This window comes from Rhamphochromis longiceps, linkage group LG3 (genome assembly GCF_057381845.1).
Source record: "Rhamphochromis longiceps isolate RC_006_pf linkage group LG3, R_longiceps_female_GT1.1, whole genome shotgun sequence".
Taxonomy (NCBI): domain Eukaryota; kingdom Metazoa; phylum Chordata; class Actinopteri; order Cichliformes; family Cichlidae; genus Rhamphochromis; species Rhamphochromis longiceps.
In genome coordinates this window covers 56839644-56859334 of record NC_140559.1, presented here as the reverse complement: position 1 = coordinate 56859334, position 19691 = coordinate 56839644, and the positions used below count along the sequence as shown (strand labels likewise).

Below are 19691 nucleotides of genomic sequence, written 5' to 3'. Positions count from 1 at the left end.
CTCAGAGGAGAGGCAGGTGAAAAGCAGGCACAAAGACGCTGTTTAAAAGAATGAATGTTTCGCTTTAATACTCACCCTGATACTAAACTAGTGCCTCCTCCCTCATAAAGAAAGCAAATTAATCCTTTAATTTAAAGGGATCGTCACAAACATCAGTACTATGCAAAAAATTCCTGTGAAGACTTCCTCAATTTAAAAAGAAAAACACACAAACACACACAATAAAACACCACCCTGCACATAATGGTATTTGTAATCTTGTTAATTTGCATACATGTAACTGGCATATTCACAGCTTGTTACAAAATAAATCTGAGCAGCTGTAACCAGCTAAACCAACAGGACGCCAGCAGTAAAACTACTGCCAGTTACTAATCATTATTAGTATAGTATAGTAATGTTTTGTTTTATTATTTTGGGGTTTTAAATCACAAGGTTGGAGGCTTCTTGGAGACACAACATTTAATGTTAACATAAAACTTTTAATAGGTTTGGTGTGTATGTACATGTGACAGTTTTAAGGCAGAAGTTTACTTACAAAATAACATGCATGATTTTTTTCGATAGCACACAGGTGAGGACCAAAGACAGCATCGCTGCCATCCTGTGGTGTACAGGAAACACTGCTCATTAAAGAGAAGCACGATTATGTTTTTCTGTACTCCTCAACAACAATTGAACATCTTAAACTGCAGCATTTTTTAAAACAGTCATGTCTTCTTCTGTTCTGTTTTGTTGTTGTTTTCTTGTTTTTTGAATAGCAGAACTTGGGAGGCTAAAACTAAAACACACAATTTCTCATGTTCACACAAACGGGCAGCAAAAAAAAGAAGAAAAGGAGGAAGTGAGATGGACAGTACAGCTTGTCTATATAAAAAAAGAGTTTATATTTATATATATAAAAATATCAAGCAAAAATCACTCTTTTTTCAGTTACTGGGTATAAAATATACTGGATATATACTGGATATAAAATATCTCTGAAGCTTTACCGCTGTCAAACTGAGTTTGTGTTAATGTTAAATATACGAGCAATCAAAGTATGTCATGCAACAAGGAAAAAGCATTTCTCGCAATCTCCCCTTTCTGGCCTCAACTTCCCTGTTTGTGACTCCTTCCAAACTTCCTCTAGAATCTCTAAAAGCAAAAGGGAAATAACCCGTGATGTACAAAATCTCATACATTCTTGAAGACCTAAGCTGAGTATGATGTGCAACATTTAATTACAAAGAGAGAAAGAAGTCATTCGTCATATCACTTCTTCATGCCGATTGTTTCATATGTGTCCGTTGCATGAGGAGTGAGACCCTGAGGGGGAGGATGAGGAGAATTTCAGTCCATAATTCATTAAATATAATTATAATAATAATCCAGCATTCGACTATCTGCTGGTTTTCTTCTCTTTGACATGTTGATAGCACAACAACTCACCGTATATATGCCCTCTTCAACATTCTGACAAGGAAAGAGGAGAGAAAAATGTCAGATACAGTAGAAATTAAAGAAATCGGACATTGTAATGACGGGTTTTTTTTGGTTCTTAGTAACTAGTTACAGATCTGAGAAAAAAAATAGAAGCCAGTAAGCAACACATGAGTGGCTTAGGCGGTGCAGAGTTTGTGGCTAGCAATAGGAAATTAATAGACTTAAAAAGGGGGTGAAGCAGCGCACCAGTTTTGCATGAGAAAAAGAACACTATCTATCTCTGTATCCTGTGCAAGTCAGATTTTTGACAGAAAGAAAAAAAACTGTCACTGAAGCTGTTGCTTGTGGATTAAATTTAGAACTACGGATATTTATAAAACTGTCTTGGCTTCATGTAAATGTTAAATGTCCACATAGCTAAAACCAGATTCTTTGGCTCTAAGTGACACCCTGTTCATTTTCTAAACCTTCCCAGAGCGACAGATGTCTACACGAGCTCGAAAGTAAGCTGAGTAGTAAGTCCTTAATAGAGATTTGGATTAAATATGTCATGAACTAAGTAGACGTGGTTGTATGCGGCTATGGTGTGGCAGCTTCATCCTTCAGTTTCTGCTCCATTTTCAGACCTCAGGGTTTGTCCACTGAGGTTTGACCTGGCCAATGAGCTCATCTTTGTCTCTGGTGAAGTTCTGCCTTCTGGTTGTTTACCGAAACGCTACTTTTGTGCTGTGGTGTGTATGTGTCGCTGCTGTCTGCAGTTTAGACAGTGTGTTGCTTCTTTGTGCCTGTGTCAGTAAGGTATGCACTTGTGTGTCTGCATCCATTCTCACCCCCTTCGGCTTTCCTTTCCCAGCGGCCTCTTTAGCATTGGAGATCTGTAGAAGGCAAAGTTAGGGATCATTAAAGAAAAACTACAGTAACTTTTGAGTATAACCCTAAAGGTATGGTAAGCTATACGTGCATTTCCTGTTGTCACTTTAGAGTTAGCAACATTACACACGCTTTAGATATATCTTCTTTCGTTTGTCACAAATAAAGGAAGTGCAGTGCAGTAAGATAATGACCAAGTACTTGTGCTGCAAAAATAGTTTAAATCTAAAATCATCACTGTCAGCATGTAGAAGTACCACAGTCAAGAGAATATTTTTATAACCATCTTAAGAGTTTGTGTGCTTACTTTGCTGATGATAGCCTACTGTAGATACATTTCAACTTTCTTGGATACAACTTTTATGAAAACCTTATATTAGTGTTGATGTAGGCTTCTGCAAAGATATATACATTGATATCATATGCAAACCTTGACTTTGCAGTAGAGAGCTGTCAGGATGATCCCGTACAGAAACAGGATGCCATCCAGGATATAACAGATCTGGGGCTCAGCAAGAGCCGCTGAGAAAACACAAGGGAATGTCGTTAGCAGATTAGATTAGATCATATATTCATTTAAAATGATTATATATCATTGATATATCACTTATATCAGCAATAACACGGTTTTGTTGGGTAATGGCGCTGCCACCACTTTAGACTGAGAAACAGCGATGGCAGCAAGTTCTGTGCAACTGCAGAACGCTGTCTGTCGGTCAGTCTGCAACATGTAACATGTTTAAATGTATCCATAAATACATTCAAGTAGCATAAGATATGGGGTATGTTGCCTTTTTTTAATGCTGTGTCTTATCTGTGCTCTCAGTTGATCGACTACTGTGATTAACAAACAGCATGGGAGGAAAACTTCAAATATGCGCTACACAGTACTCAACAGATAGTTTTAACACTATAATCATTCAAAAACCTTTCATATTGCAAAAATTACAAGCAAACTGTCTACAAATAACTAGAAGGACTGGGTCATATCTTTCAATGACCAACATCTGCCTGACTGACTATAGAAGATACAACAAAAATCCTTAATGCTGTTATCTGTGCTCTCAGTTGATCGTCTACTAAAAGAAGTGTGACTAACAAACAGCATGGGAGGAAAACTTCAAATATGTTCAGGCCTAAAGTTTAAAGTGAATAAGAACCTACGCTACAATATTCAACAGGCTCTTCTCGCTGCATGTTTACCACATAATGGAAGCACTGAACAGTACTCAACAGATAGTTTTAACTCTATGATCATATAAAAACCTCTTTTATCTTGCAGAAATTACAAGCAAAGTGTCGACAAACAAACAAAAGAACTGGGTCATGTTTTGACATCACAAACATCTGACTGACTATAGAAGATGCAACAAACGGCCTTAAAAAGCATTGATCTTACATTACAGTACTTTGAAGGTTGTGTGTAATTTCAATATTGCGCGATCGTGTCATATTCAGTCATTTATAATCCATAAAAGTGTTGATAAATCTAAAACTGTTCTGGATATAAGAAATTCAAGAAACTGACCTTTTTTAAAATAAGTATTTTTTAGAATTATAAGTAATTATTGCCCAAATAATTCAGTTTTTGTACTAGTCTCTCTTTTTTTTTTGACAGCTACTTTGTTTTTCAAGGAACTAAAACTTACGTGATTACAAAGATCCCGTGTAACTTTAGATTGGGTAGATGAAAAGAGAAGTTTTGTCTTATGACTCCAAAAACAGCTACTGGCCAGTCAAAGCACAGAGAGTTGGATTTCTTCAAATTTGCTAAATTCAGATGGAAAAGATGAGATCATAGGAAGAATTCATCAAAAAGTCTGAATGGTTTATAATTAACTTTTAATAATGGCTTTTCTTATTAAGGCTGAAAGTATACACTGAAAGTATATTATGGCCTTTAAAACTTTGATGTGTACACAGTTATTTGCAGTTGGATGAAAGGATGATGTCTTCATTGTGAATTTCCCCAGACAGCTAACGTCATTTTGGTCTGTTCCTTCCTTCACAATTTGTTTCGCTCTTCTCATAAATTCACTTCTCTAAAATCTCTGATCACATGACGGCTGTGCACACAGAGACTCGCTTCCAAACAGTGTGATGTAAAGTTGGACCGCCACTAAATTTCTGCCACACGTGTAACAGACATGCTTGCTCTCAGGTGTATCCATTACGTTTGCATGTGATCTTAAAATGTTGCGGTTTATCTTTACTTTTTCTTGGCATCTTTGGTTTTTCATAAGCAGTGTTGGGTTCTTAAGAAATGTAAGTCGCCTGACAGCTATTGGTTTGATAGTGATGTAGTGACAGTTTTTTCTTTCCTGACTTCTGGGGCATCAGCAGTGAGCACAGCAATTCAAAATAAAAAATAAAAATCACTGAGACCCTTTTACTTTTTTTCCTTTTGCATTAGAACTGCGGGGTACTCAGGAAACATGAAGAGATTTTTTTCTTTAAGAATTTTATACTAGTTGTAGACTAGCTGTAGGCCGCTCAGATGGAACCAGACATTTGCACCTTATTTAAGGTGCAAATGTCTCTTACACGGTTAATCTGTTCAGTTTTTTGAGACAAAAAAATGCAAACTGCAAATGTTTAGGGATAAAAGTACGAAACTGTTCCCTGCTACCTTCTCACTTATGTTCTTTAAATAAATAAAACATCTTTTTTCTTTAAAAAAAAAAAAAAAATCATAATCCACATTTGCATAAAGACAAACATCGACATTTGACAACCATTAAAAAGTCAAAAAAATATCCCAGAATGATCTCACAGCAACTTCACCAGACGCGTTTCCGTCTGCAAAATTAATGGCCGATTTAGGGGCCGACAACCTGTACGTGTTTCAGCTTAGCCTGTAAAAATGTGTTTATTTGATCCCATTAACTGTTGGTTGTATTTGATTAAAAACGGAACAACAGTGTGATTTTATTTTATCTTTTACTTAACAAAAAAAAAGAAGAAGATTTTTGCACATACACCGTCAGAGACAAGTTTCCCATATTTGGAGGGAGCTGAATTTGTTACATACGCAGAAGTGGCTGAACAAATGCAGAAGCTGCTACTGGCCATATAGACCAGCATCCACACCCCTTGCCACAAGCAACAAACTCAGCAGGGTCAGTTTCTCTTCTCACAGGAACTAAAATGTGGTAAATACATCTGCTGCCTACACTGAGCGGAATAAGGCCAAATGTCAGAAAACCTCAGTGTTCTCTAACTTTCGGCAAACAGGATAGTGTAGTTAAAGAAATGCTGTTTAATTGAACAGCAGTGTTGAATCTAGTCAACCACATAATGAAAACACATCATGTTCATCCTGATTAACTTTACACCTCCGTTCACCCAAAAACTGTTCATTTTTCTCGGAAACTGAAACCAAGTGCGAGATCTCTGGACATTAAATCTGGTGACATAAAAACAAAGCGTTCCAGTATTTGTGTCAACTCACCGGCTTTCCCAAAACACATCCACAGAGGAATGGCCACCAGCATTTGGTTCCTGCACCACCCAGCCATGATAACACAGGCTCGACACGGATAATCAGCTCCTTGAACAGCGAGCAAACACGACTGCTTGGTGCGTTTTTTTTTTTCCGCTAAAGACTTCGACTACTGCATACCCAGCTTTACAGCTCAGAGGGGAAGTTGTGGTCTGAGCTCTAAGTCCATTTGTCTCAGATCTCATCAGACCACTCCCCCTGTTAACACCAACCAAGAGGAAAGACTTCACTCAGGCGTCGGTGTCTGCTGTCATCTTTAATACTTTATTTGTTTTCAGGCGGCACAAGAGCGTGGAAAGAAAAAAAGAAAAAAAAGAGGGTGTTTTAGACTTTATGAAGCCTTAAGATGTCAACTTATCGCAGTGGGACAAAGAAAACAGATGCGTTTACTGTTCAGACATAAAATATTTATTAGGTTGATTTGGGCATTGTACATGAATGGTGATAAACGAAGCCGCCTGTCAAAAAGCTCACTACAGTGAAAAGAGAACAGGAAGAAAGCCCGTCTGACAAGATAGTGGTGTGACAGAGAGAGAGAGTCCTCGCTGGGGAAGCGACACATTAAGAGTATCGCTTTAACGGTCCACCTCTCCAAACACTATGTCCTGCGTACCTGCAAGAAGATAACACTCGATGTGAAGCAGCTCCGTTTGCACGCTCGCTTCTGCATGTCTGCAAGTATTTAAGTTATTGTGACATTCTCACCAATGATGGCCACCACATCTGCCAACATGTGTCCTTTGGCCATTTTATCCAGACCGGCCTAGAAAGAAGCAAACATGAAGTAACATTTAGAGCAAGTGAAGCTTCCAGTATGCACGAGAGCACAAAAGTTGTCTTAATTCATGAGATTATAGCCTCGAGTTATCACAGTAACGACTCAATTAGTTTGTTTATGCAACTTCAAACACATTTTTAGCCTTGTAAACCCAAATTCTAATGACGACGTTCAACTGCATTAGCTCGTTTACCCATGAGCTAAGACGAACAGGAAGGAAGCCGAGGAGAGCTTTGGACAAAAAAAACAAAAAAACAACTGCTCCGTAACGCTTAATAAAATATAGTTAATGAACTCAAAGTAGCCTAGAGGACAAGCCGTTAAATGAGCTGAATAATTGATGGTGGGAGTATTTAATATTTCACAGTGTCGTGTGAAATTTTTAAGTACGCACCAAGTGAGCGAATCCAGGGGCTTTGATCTTGCAGCGATAGGGTCTGCTGGAGCCGTCTGAAACCATATATACACCAAACTCTCCCTGGAAGCCACACACACGCACACACAGACACACACACTCCAATAAGCATATTACACCACAACAAAGTCCCATCTAATTAAGACTCAAAAAGCCTTAGTCGTACACTTTGATGACTGCACAATTTGTCCTTATACTCTACACTGAGTGCTCTCACCTTAGGTGCCTCTACAGCTGTGTATGTGGCCCCTGGGGGGACCTGGTAGCCCTCTGTGTACAGTTTAAAGTGGTGAATCAGAGACTCCATGGACATCTAGCAAAATAACACAAAGTTTGTGGGGGGAAAAAAGCATAAAAAGAAAAGAGCATCAGTGTATATTGAGGGAATGTTAACATTACAACAGTGAGGGGAAGTACAGGTGGTTTCCAGCCTTAAGTGCAGCCAAATTTAATTGAGTTTTACAATAAAACTGTCCTAACTCTGAAAAAGGACGAGTGAACACAAATTAACAAGAAATTGAAATAACACACGAGTGATGAAATACAGAGAAGAACGTAAATAGCCTGCAGGCTGCACAGCAAAAGAGGAAACCTCTCTACTCAACACACCTTCATCTCAGACCTCTTAGGCGGAGCCACTTTGGCATCATCCACCTTTATCTCGCCCTCTGGCATCTTGTTCATCGCCTGGTGCATGATCCTCAGGGACTGCCTCATCTCCTCCACTCTGCACAGATACCTGAGCCGCACACATACACACACAAGTAGCAGTAAACCACAGGACTGATGTTGCTCTACGCCACTACACGATATACACCTCAAACACTCTGCAGAGAAGGTAGAAGGCAGACGTTAGCAGCTCAGTCTGGCATCATCATGCTCAGAGTGCATTACACAACTACAGTACTACGGCATAGTATAGTACAGGAAATCGACCTGAAGGAGAAAAAAATAGTTCCCAGGGCCATTTTGACTGATTAAAACAGAAGTGGATGTGTTCCACTCATGCCAGTGAGACTGGTGAACCACAATGTGCTTTGTACGCAGCCACATGTTTAGTCACTCCAAGAGGGTGATCAGAAAATAGGTCAAACTCTGTGGACAAACGAGGTCGCCAACTTCTGCCGTCTGTGAGTGACGGCTCATTCTGATTATTTATGCTGCATTCATGAAAGCCAGGAGCATCAAGCTCTCACCGTGTAGGCACGTAAACCAGGATTCCTTTTAAACACAGTTGGCCAATAATGTCTCTGTGAAGCTTTCTGTTGCTAGGCTGAACGTCTGAGTTTTAAACTGGGTGACATATTTACTGCTAAATTTACATTGTGTTGCTTTGATCAGAAACAGAGATATGCGCCATGGCAGCTGCCGAGTGGTAAGACCTGGTTCTATAGGCAGCCTTTTGTAAAAAAGCAACAGATAAACTCACATAAATCACAAGTATTTCATTTCAAAAAGACTAAACTGCTCAATAATAAGAGACAGTAGAAGAATATATATAATAAAGAGACCAAATATTCTTCTGGTGTGCTCATACCCGGGCTGCTATAGAGAAGACTCGGGCTGTTTGTCTGGAGGAGTCTTACCTGTCATAGCAGTCTCCATTGCTTCCAATCGGAACGTCAAATTCCACTTCATCGTACTTGTCATAGGGCTGAGACTTCCTCAGGTCCCACTTGATTCCAGACCCTCGTAACATGACTCCACTGGTGGTGGGAAAAGCAGAGTGATGCATTTCAAGGTTTACAAACACATGTATTTCTAGCAGCTTCCAGAAGGAGACTATTTAAATGAATTATACAAACTGATTTCATAAGTTTGTGGCAGATTGCACCATTATTAAGACTGAAAACACGCGTTGCCTCTGACACAGCAGTGTCACTTCCCTTTAGGAGGGTTTGTTTATTCATTTAGAATGCATTTATAACAGCTCACTACTGTGCAAGTGAAGCCATCATTGTCATCAGTGTAACTTAATTTTCTAATATGTCAGTGAACTTTCATTTATGGGTTACCTGAAACCGTAGTTGAGGGCCTCCTCAGCAGAAACCACTCCGATGTCCACAGTGCGATTCTTCCAGATACGATTGTTGGTCAGCATCTGCATGAAGGAAATCCAACATGAATGTCACTTTAAATTTATTGCATCCACAAGCTCCACACACCTATCGTGCTTGAGCTCACTGAGAGCTTGTGGAGAACTGAGGAGAACATGGAGTCATTCACCTCTTCAACTTCATCAATCCGAATGGAGAAATTCTTACACCACTCATAGATGTCATCCATCAGGCCAAGAGGCAAATCCTGAAACATATTCAAATGCAACAATATTATACTGATCTTTAGATTGCATCTCTCATCTATCTATCTATATAATCTATATGTATCTATAGATAGATTTTAAAAAGCATGTTTAGAGAAGTGTTGAACTTTCTAGTTATAAAAATGTAATGAATTCTTCTCCTACCTGATGTACGCCACCAGGCCTGACGTATGCAGCGTGCATCCTTGCTCCAGACACTCGTTCATAAAACTCAAACATCTGAGAGGAGACAAGAATTAAAGATTTAAAGAGGAAAGAAAAAGAAAAAAACCCCACACATTTCCATGTACAGTAGTGTCACAGTCTCAGGATTAGTGGCAAAACTCATACGCTGGATTAGACGGCCTATTTTAAAAGAAAAGCTACAATCGTATGTACCAGTCGATCACGGTGATAGGTTATCATTTCACTGATGAATGCTGTTACAATCAAACAACTGAGACTCTCAATGAGTAGACCGAGGCTGGTGCCACTGCAATCAAGTGTCTAGTCAACAGACACTGAATGCAAGACGTTTGAAGTTCAGTGTGAAGTTTCTAGACTTTGATTATTCGGGGTACCATTGTTTTATCAGCATATTAGTACTTTATGCAACAGTGTAGCCGTAGATTTTGGAGGACTGCGTATTCCACCTGTTGTCAGGATTTATGATGATGCAGTTTTCATTTCACTAACACCAAATCCTTTGATGACCACTTACTACTGTGTTTGCTTGACTTGGCTGAACCCCTTAGTGAATCTGTGGGGTATTGTCAAAAAGAAGATAAGTAACACTCTGACCTAAAAACACAGACAACCCGAATCTCACTATCAAAGCAACCCGGAATTAAGTAACATCACCGTGGAGCCACAAACTCCTCATTTCATGCTACGCTGGATGCCGTAAACCAGGATTCTCTTCAGATCATCACATTGTATCGCCAGCAGAAGATTCAGACTCAAGCGGTTGACTCATTTTACAGTCCTGTCATTTTTGGGACACTTTCAGTGACTCAGTGAAAATGTGAAGTCAGACGTGGCCCACATCCTGACTCACACACAGGATATTGTTGAGTAAACACCTGAAGAGCTGAAGGTCACTGTGCCACTAACTGATGAGAACATAGCTACTGTTTATGAATCAAAGATACAGCGATTTTGGGAGCGGGCTTGACTCAACAAAAAAAAAACTAGAACAATCCCCAGATTAGAACCACAGTACACCTTGTGATTGTTGTTCCGTTACCTTCTCTCGCTCCTCGAACATCCAAAAGAAGGGAGTCATGGCGCCAATGTCGAGAGCATGTGTGGTGATGGCCATGATGTGGTTCAGGATGCGAGTCAACTCTCCATACAGCACTACAAACGACACAGAACAGAGCTCAACAAACTGGAAACAGGTTCCAGCTGCTCACTGGTGAAGTTTTACTTTACTTTCAGTTCAACATGTTTTGTTAGCGTCCACGTAAAATAAAATAAAATAAAAAAAATCTACTTAAACACTTCAATGCTTCTTGAAATTAGATTGGTGATTACTTGGTCAAACAATCAATTCAATCAGATAAAAAAGCCCCAGGAACACTAACTGAGTGCAAGAACAGAGGGCATGTTAGCTCTAGATAGCTCGTATGTCAAGTTAACTCTTCACAAATAGAGCCTAAACATTAAAGGCAGGTACACAACACAACAGTCAACACAGTAGTTGACGCTTTTTGTTGCCAGACACGACTTTAAAGTGATCCTCTTTGAAACAAAACTACGACTCTGATCCTTGGTTCTCACTGTTTCCTGTTGAGGAAGAATCCAAGCAACCACAACTACATTTTCCAATTCTCCACATTGGAAAATGTAGTCTTTTCAGATCTTCAAGTTCATGTACGTTGTGCAATTGTGGCTGCCTGATCTCTACCAGAAACCTCATTTGTTCCGTACAAGGCTAAAGGTGAGAGGCACGTGTCTGTGGCACAGAAACACACTGAGCGTACATCTCCGTGCAGCCTATGCTGTGAACTTTGTAATGGACCAATAGAAGACAGTAGCAGCGCTTATGTTTAGTTAGCGCCCCCTAGTGTGTCATTTTTAACTGCATCTTAAAGCAAAGGGTCAAAAACAAACATACCAGACAAAGAAAACTGCTGTTGGAAACTCAAAAAAATGTAAACGTTTGTTAAATGCTCATGAAATCAAGCTTTAAAAGGGTTTTTTTTTGCCCAGTGAAGGTCTTACACTTCCAGAGAAAACAATGCTGCGCAAGTACCATGAAAGTGCACAACATTAAATTTGATTCATCTTACAGTCATAACAATAATGTAATGCATACTTTATTAATCCCCATAGGGAAATTACTCATCTGCATTTAACCCATTCACTCAGTGAATGGGTACCTCGGGGTAGCCGTTTAGTAGATTCAAACCTTCCAATCATGGGGCGACCACTTTAGGTCACGAGCAGTTGTCTAAGCATTTCACTGCATATCGTACTGTGTATGACTGTGTACGTGACAAATAAAAATTTGAATTTGAATTTACCCACTATCCCTGCTCCTAGCTATATTTATATTTATTTCATTTATAGCATTTTTATTTTTTTCTATTTTCTGACAGACTTAATAGTCTGTCAGAAAATAGAAAGAAAAAAAAAAAACACAGTTTCCTTCAGCTAAATACACAAACTAAAGATATGTAGATATGAGTACATAAGTGCAAACTACATTGTAATTAAATAAAAAAATTATAATAATATAATAATAATATAATAATATAATAATTTATAAATTATTACAAATTGTAATAATTTATAAAATGCAAATTTGGCATTAATAGTGGTTAAATAAGACTTCCAGAATAATGTTTTTTTAAATATTTTTTCTTCAGGAGTTTTCATATTTGACCACTCATGCTCAGTACCTCTGATCCACTGTGCACGGGGTGGGGCCTGGATGTTGAGCAGCTTCTCCACAGCCAGAGAGTAGGCTTGCTCATTACACATCATGGAAACATAGTCCAGGCGGTCAAAGTAGGGCAGAGCCTGCAGCAGAACGTGTTTTATTTAAATGAGGATGGTTACAAAAATAATACAAACTGCCCCTACACTTACATGCATACAAAATAATTTAACAGGTATGTAATGGCTGGAAGTTGGCGAGTACAAAGACCACTTAAGTCATCCCATTGTTCAGTACCTGCAGGTATGTCTTATACTCGATTAGCTTTTCTGTGCCACGATGCAGCAGGCCAATGTGTGGGTCACATTTCTTGACAGACTCCCCGCTGAGCTCCAACACAAGACGCAGCACACCGTGAGCTGCAGGATGCTGAGGGCCGAAGTTAATCGTCAGGTTGGACACCTCCTTCTCTGCAGGAGGATCTTTGTCTGAAAAACAAAGAGCACAAAACAGCAAACTAAAGTTCGACCAGTCTGACAGACCAGCACGTTTGTTTTCATCAAACAAATAACCATAATGCGGAACAAGCTGCCCAAACTATGAGCACATCTTAAATCAAGTGCACTGTGGAAATAGAAACGCGTAAGTCAGACACTGAATACCTGCCTCCCATCTTAATGAAGGCTGGCAGACAGAAAACACAGAGGACAAAAATGGAAATAAGTCAAACGTTTTACCGTTGTGTCTCTGCCAAAGGCTGACATGATACATTTAGACTTGGACTGTGTTCAACTCTCCCGCAGTCTTGGCAGCTCATTATTTTCCCTTTCAGTTACAATTAAAAGAAAAAAGTAATATTTGAAACGAGTAGATGTTGGTGAACAGCAGTCTTTACCATTCCACGGGGGCGGTGTCCACTTCTCATTAACAGCAGTGGGGTACATGACTGCACCAGCGAACTGCTCCGTCCACTCCACATCTGGCTGCCATTGTTTCTGCCTGTGAAACACAGCAAGGTTATTTTTAAGGCGATGTAGGTATGAGGCTGGGTGGCGACCTTTATCAGTGCTAACACGATCCTGCAGTACAAAAAGGTGGTGCCTCAGGCTACCTATGCGCTGCTTAAAGCCTTAACCTCATTATCAGATGTTACTTGGAACTGAGCCTGCCAACCTGAGGACTGATCGTTAGAAGTAGCTCATCAAGGAAACATGCAGAGATGGAAAGTTTTCTTCGTGAAAAACAAAATATGTCAATGATTCAGTAGTTTGGAGGGCCACCTTTTGCAGAACTTAGGTCGAGTAATTGTTTTGTGCATCACTTTATCAGTCTCTCGTGTCATTGTGGAGGAATTTTGGCCAAGTTTTTTTTTTTTACAATGCGGCTTCAGATCATTGAGGTCTGCAGGCTCTCCTAAGATCTCCCGACAGTGTTTCAATGAGGTTGAGGTTTGGACTTTGAAACTTTGTAGATTTACTTCTGCGACTGGAACAGCTATCCCTCATTTACTCATTTTAAGTTTTCACTCATCCATTCAGAGTCAGCGGATGCTGAAGAGTGTGCAGATGTCACCAACTTTCTGCAGAGCGAATCTCTACAGACCTCCATACTTCAATGGGCTTCGGATTAGCTAAAGAACAGTGCGTAAAGACCTTCATGGAATCGGTTTTTATCGTCGAGCAGCTGCATTGAGTGGTATAAAACTCTCCATCCCTGGAAACTAGAGCAGTGGAGACGTGTTCTCTGGAGTGACCAATCACACTTCTGTCTGGCAATCTGAAGGATGAGTCTGGGTTTGGTGGTTGACCGGAGAACGGTACTTGTGTGACTGCACTGGATTATGGTGTGGAGTTGTTTTTCAGGAGTTGGGCTCGGCCCTTTAGTTCCAGTGAAAGAAATTCTTAATGTTTCAACATATCAAGACATTTTGGACAATTTCCTGCTCCAAACTTTGTAGGAACAGTTTGGGGATTTCCCCTTCCTGTTCCAACATGATTGTGCACCAATGCACAAAGTAAGGTCCATAAAGACAAGGATGAGTGAGTTTGGTGTGGACGAACTTGACTGGCGTGGATAGAATCCTGACCTCAACCCGATAGAACATCTTTGGGATGAACTAAAGGAGAGACTGAAACCCAAGCCTTCTCGTTCAACATCAGTGCATGACCTCACAAATGTACTTGTGACAAAATGATCAAAAATTCCCATAAACACACTCTTAAACCTTGCGGAAAGCCTTCCCAGAAGAACTGAACCTGTTACAGCTGAAATTCTGTGCAGACATAATATTAAATCCTATTGATGAATTTCATATGTGTGTGAAGGCAGATAAGTACGTATGGAAACACTCTTATCCCACGCAAAAACAAACACACACTCAAAACTACCACCAGGTTTATGAAATGTGTGCACCGGCCTATTTTGGTCTTGCCATTGTGTGTATGTAAGTAAATCAGAATCACTCTGAACCAGCAGGCTTGTGCACTCTGCATACTGCCAAGGCCCCATGTCTACATAAGGAAATACGCTGAGCTCCAGGTAAAGTGGAAAAAGTGGTAATAATGCAAGAAAGAAGCCTGAAGACACTGAAACAACTGTGTACGAAAAGGAAGCCAGAAAAGGTACAGCCTTCCAAAGACTTTGCATGAGAGCAACAATGCAATGAGAAAAAAACCACAGATCCTCCAGAATATGTGGGACAATGCCAAAACTGTAAGTGATGTCATTCAGCAAATCACTGATTTGTGCGTGAACTTACATACTATTATTAAATGATAATTAAATCTTGTGGGGGGTTTCAGAAGCAACTTTGCAAACTTTTTCTCTGGGAACTGTCATGAATTTAAACACTTAACATGCTAACTCAGGCCTGTACAGTCTAAGATGGAGCTCTTGGGATTTTCCAGTTCCTCTGAGCACTGCACAGCCTGACCGTGGATTGCATTCGTTGGGATTTCCACCCCTGGAAAGAATGTGGCGTTGTATTAACACACACCTGAGTGCTCTAAAACTAGCAAACAGCTAGTTTGGTAACATTTGCGGATCAGTTATTCAAATGCATTTGATTAGCACCATCTGGCTGCTCTGTGCCCTCCTAACTCCTATAGAAGTAGTAAGCATGTACATGTTTTTGACAGCACTGCATGAGTCCTGTAACATACAGCCACGGTAATAAAATAGCACGTATTAATGCTGAATATTACAAATATACAGAGGCATAAATATGTCAGTAACTAGCATTGCATAATGCTAGTTACAGGTTTATATCCCCCTGAATTCGGTTCAGAGACCTTCTGAAGCCCTGAGCTGAGTTAAACATAGCGTACTACACCTCCAAAATCATCCAAATTATCTATTTATTTTCATCCTTGTGCCAAAACCTTTAATTTTCTGTCTATGCGTTAAAACCATTTTGACCTCACTGACCATGAAACACCGATGTAGTAAACACTGACACACGCTGACAGCAGATCTCCAGTTAACCCGACAGTGGGAGATGCGGACCTATGCTCTAAACAAGCTGCTGAGGGCACTCGTTATAGCCAAGCAGCCAATAAATATGTTTTTCATTTATTTTCATACTACTAAACTGCACAGGACGAGCCCTGCGATGTTTTATAGCAGCAAAGCCGGATTATGTAGCGTTTTGCTAGCATGAGCCTCTCGGCATGCACATCTGTGAGGAGCTAAGCGAAGACCGTCATGAGGACAAAGATAACTCGTGGAGTCACGGTTTGTCTTTTTGCTATCATACCTGTTCTGCAGCAGCGCACAGCCAGGGCTCAGCACATTATGGCCTAATAACAATTTTGTTGAAGGACGTCCGAGTTTGCTAAGCGACCTCAACATTGTGGCCGCCATCTTGGCTGTTAGACAACCTCCGGCCAGTGACGTAGAAGAGTTTCCTCTTCTGTAGTCGTGGTGTCGTGTCTGCCACCTGTCGGTAAATGTAGTTCAATTCATTGTTTTCTATTCTTATGTCTACGAAGATTTAAAAATATAAAGAATTATTAATATATATATATATATATATATATATATATATATATATATATATATATATATATATATATATATATATATATATATATATAATAAAATGAAAGTAACAATTTAATATCATAACTTACATTTTTACATCAATAATTCTCACTTCTAATTCTCACTGAGGTCTTTTAAGTGGATTTGGTATGTTCTCCCAGGTACTCTGGCTTGCTCTCACGGTCTACAAACATGCAGGTGGTTAATTTGTATTGTATTGTATCTTTATTTTGAACATGTTAAAATAGTACAAAAACAGAAAAACAAGACAAACAAAAAAAGCAAATCAAAAGGAAAACAAAACATTAATAATAATAAATAACTTACATGTTAATAAAGGAACAGGAAGATGCATAAACTTATTTAATCCCAATCCATCATTTAGTTACTAATAGTTATACTAATAGTTAATTGGTTATTCTTAATTTGACCACAGGCATGAATACAAGCTTGAATGGTTGTCTGTCTCTCTGTCCTGGATGGATATTGCACTTATATTATCATACAATGGTGCATCCAGTCAATAATCCATGTGCAGTCTTGGTTGTATTTAAACTTAACTATAATTAGATCCTAATAAATATGGGAAGAATTTGAATGATTACCCCCATGCTGGTAACCTCTAGCAGGTACATTGGATATAAAACAGCAGTGGAAGGTAAAAAGAATCACAGGCTATTGAACTTACTCAATGTTTTTACAAAACCAGCCAAAATTAGGACCCCAAAATTAGATAAAGTATTAAAAGTTTATTATTATTTTTCTAAAACACTTTGTACTGCCATCTATAAACATACTACAGACTTATAATGGACTCTCCAATGAAGAATTGAAGCTCCAGCAGTGCATGTTAAAAAAAATCTCCACCTACTCAAAGATGACAAATGCCACACTTTATAAAAAACAGTGCTTTTATTTATGTAATACTGTGGAAAAATAATTACATACCATTTTTAAAAAATATTGAAGGTAATGAAATTAAAAAATGAGAGTTTGATAACGTTCGTTGTACATCTTTTGAACAGTTTTCTCTGCTACGAAGAACAGTACAATAAGATAAACATTGGATTTTTCTAAATTCAAAGACACAATAATACAGGATACAGTCCTACCAGAGGTATAAAAGTACTGTAACAGGATTGTGAGAGAAATGATATGGACGTATACCTTAAACACACACACACACACACCCACACACTTTTAGACACAGACATGCACACACGCAAGTGCATACAATAGTGACGCGAGCGCTCCGATTGGGGCGCCGCGTGTTTAAAGTATGCTTCCCGTACACGCGCAGTCATTCACGCATCTATACAAACACGCTGTACAAATCGATGTGCGCGCCTACGCCCACGCACTCCCCCTTGATCCTTCTCTCTCTCGCTCTCTCTCACACACACACACACACACACACACTCGCACGCCCACACGCTCACAGTCATACACTACTACATGTCAATATTGTGGACAAGCCTTCATTAAACCTCTCCTTACACATTCTCCTCTGGCCATTTTTGGCAGACGGACGATGAGGAATGATTCAAAAATGGAAATGTATGACATGTTCCTCTATAAGGCCACTCTAAACCCAACATCTGTGTTTTCTCTCTCCGTCTGCACCAGGCTTGTAGTTCGGAGCTCGGAGATAAAGGCTCCAACCTACAAAAAACTGTCTGGGAATGACTCAAGGCCCCCAAGCCTGGTTTGTAAAGCAACAGCCGCCAATAGTAGGAGCTTCTACTGCATATACATGGTCTAAGGTGAAGAACAACATGAACACTTGGCACTAGGTTTCTTTTATACACTGATACAGCCTTCTGATGTGAAACACAACCTGAATTCAGGCTCTTCTGTTGGCACTCTTGTCTCAGTGGATTTCCCTCAGGCCCGAGCTACGTGCGCTCTCGTTCAAAGTTTTGGTCCGTACGTACACATTACATGTTTTTACACTGACAAAAATAATTCTGTAATGTTAAAAAATAGAATACAAAGCTCTAGTCTTGTGTGCAAATAAAAAGAAGACATAACACAGATATAGATGTCTAAGACGTCTAAGCATGAATACTGTTGATGCAGTGCAAAATGACGACAACCCCCCCGAGCCCCCCCGCCCCTCCCCAGCCCAAGAGTCCCCTACCCTGCCTGACAGGCATGACGGCCAAGTGCCACTGTACACAAGGGCGCGCTGGGCTACTATGTATATGTGCTCTATGATCACTGAATAAGTCAACCAGCAAAAAGGAAAGTTAAAATGACGGCCAGGAATGACTTCCACCGGTTGAGGTTTCTTCCGATCAGTTTGTACTATGTTTTTCAGTTTGCTTTTAAGACGCTCTCTCATCATTTTACAACGTCAGTTCACAGCAAAGGCTATGGGCTCCAAAGATCAGCGATCTCTTGTCCTCTCTCGGGTTCTTGCTCTCATTACCCATCTTGATTGTGACTTGCACCGTCCGCTCTTTCAGAGCTCAGATTTACAAACGCATCGGGAGTGAGGGAATTCCAGACTGTGGAATTTCCCTTCCCTGTCTCATTAAGCTCCTTCCTATCCACCCTCTCTTTTGCTCGCTCCTTGCTTGTTTCCCCTACCCCCGTCTCACGGGCATGGTTGTCTGACTTTGTGCCTGTGTGTGTCATGTTTTTTTTGTCTTCTGTAGTTGTGTTTGTGTTTAGTAGGGTGTGTTCATGTTAGTGTGTGATAATGTGTGCATGTCAATTTGTGACTGAGTGTTTTCAGGTGTGACTCTATTTATAAGATGCTTCCTCATGCGCAGCTAAGACTGTGAGGCGGGTATGCATCTCTGTCTCACACGTGAGTCTGCATCCGCTGTGTGTGCCGGCTGTGGGAGTAGTCAGAGTGTTGTGAGGTGTAGGAGAAGCGAGTGGAGCTGCCGTACTTTCCTAGTCCAGTCTCTGATCCCGAGGGAGCTGGGCCTCCTGGGCCAACCCCAACCCCAGGGCTGCCCACCCCAGATCCTACCCCGTACATCTCATAAGACGGGCCGGCTTCCAGAGGAGCCAAGCTGGATGGTGCAAAACCCATTCGGTAGGTCTGGTAGTGCGAGGGGTATCCATAGTTGTCGTAGGCCAGCTGGGAAGTGGAGTCCAAGAGGCTGCAGTCTCCAGGGAATTCACTGGTGGCAGGGGCAGGGTTAGCCGGGGGCTGCTGGCTCTGGCCCCCGCGGGTGAAGGTGTTGAACTGGGCGTAGCTGATGTGGGACAGTCTGGAAGGCGGTCGCGGGTCGTAGCAGGCTTGTGGGCGTCCGGGTGACGTGAGGGGGCCAGGGGGCCCTGGGGCTCCTCCGCTGGCTGTGGCACCTGAGCCACCGGTGCTGCTGCTGATAGATGCAGCTCCCCCTGGTGTTCCCGTGGGGGAGCGGTAGTCAGAGTAGTGCATGGTGGAATGGGAGGCAGGACGGACTTCATCGTGGGTGGAGGCTCGCACATTGTAATAGCCATTGGTGGGGTCCT

The 19691-nt window shown here is 40.6% G+C and overlaps 3 protein-coding genes and 1 long non-coding RNA gene across 8 annotated transcripts in view; 1 reads left to right on the top strand and 3 right to left on the bottom strand.

Moving 5' to 3' along the window:
* Positions 1 to 19691, top strand: part of LOC146675427 (uncharacterized) — a 387382-nt gene that overhangs the window by 333591 nt on the left and 34100 nt on the right. The gene's annotated exons all lie outside the window — the stretch shown is intronic.
* On the bottom strand, positions 164 to 5946 carry fcer1g (Fc epsilon receptor IgFc epsilon receptor Ig). The gene is made up of 5 exons (XM_085400465.1): positions 5747 to 5946; positions 2726 to 2817; positions 2256 to 2300; positions 1432 to 1455; positions 164 to 1308 (listed from the first exon to the last, which is right to left on the bottom strand). Exons 1-5 carry the CDS (start codon positions 5811 to 5813, stop codon positions 1255 to 1257), a joined length of 282 nt encoding a protein of 93 aa, XP_085256591.1. The 5' UTR covers positions 5814 to 5946; the 3' UTR covers positions 164 to 1254.
* ndufs2 (NADH:ubiquinone oxidoreductase core subunit S2) lies at positions 6183 to 16073 on the bottom strand. Its single transcript, XM_085400464.1, has 14 exons — positions 15931 to 16073; positions 13072 to 13175; positions 12474 to 12664; positions 12199 to 12319; positions 10539 to 10651; positions 9458 to 9532; positions 9217 to 9294; positions 9006 to 9091; positions 8577 to 8696; positions 7600 to 7729; positions 7208 to 7303; positions 6970 to 7053; positions 6503 to 6560; positions 6183 to 6410 (listed from the first exon to the last, which is right to left on the bottom strand). Exons 1-14 carry the CDS (start codon positions 16035 to 16037, stop codon positions 6373 to 6375), a joined length of 1401 nt encoding a protein of 466 aa, XP_085256590.1. The 5' UTR covers positions 16038 to 16073; the 3' UTR covers positions 6183 to 6372.
* kirrel1a (kirre like nephrin family adhesion molecule 1a) overlaps positions 18618 to 19691 on the bottom strand; it is a 30979-nt gene continuing 29905 nt past the window's right edge. For all 4 annotated transcript variants that reach the window (XM_085400450.1, XM_085400452.1, XM_085400451.1 and 1 more), the window contains exon 15: positions 18618 to 19689. In XM_085400450.1, the coding sequence (XP_085256576.1) occupies positions 19027 to 19689 (663 nt within the window). In that variant the 3' untranslated portion in view covers positions 18618 to 19026. The remainder of the gene's footprint in view (positions 19690 to 19691) is intronic.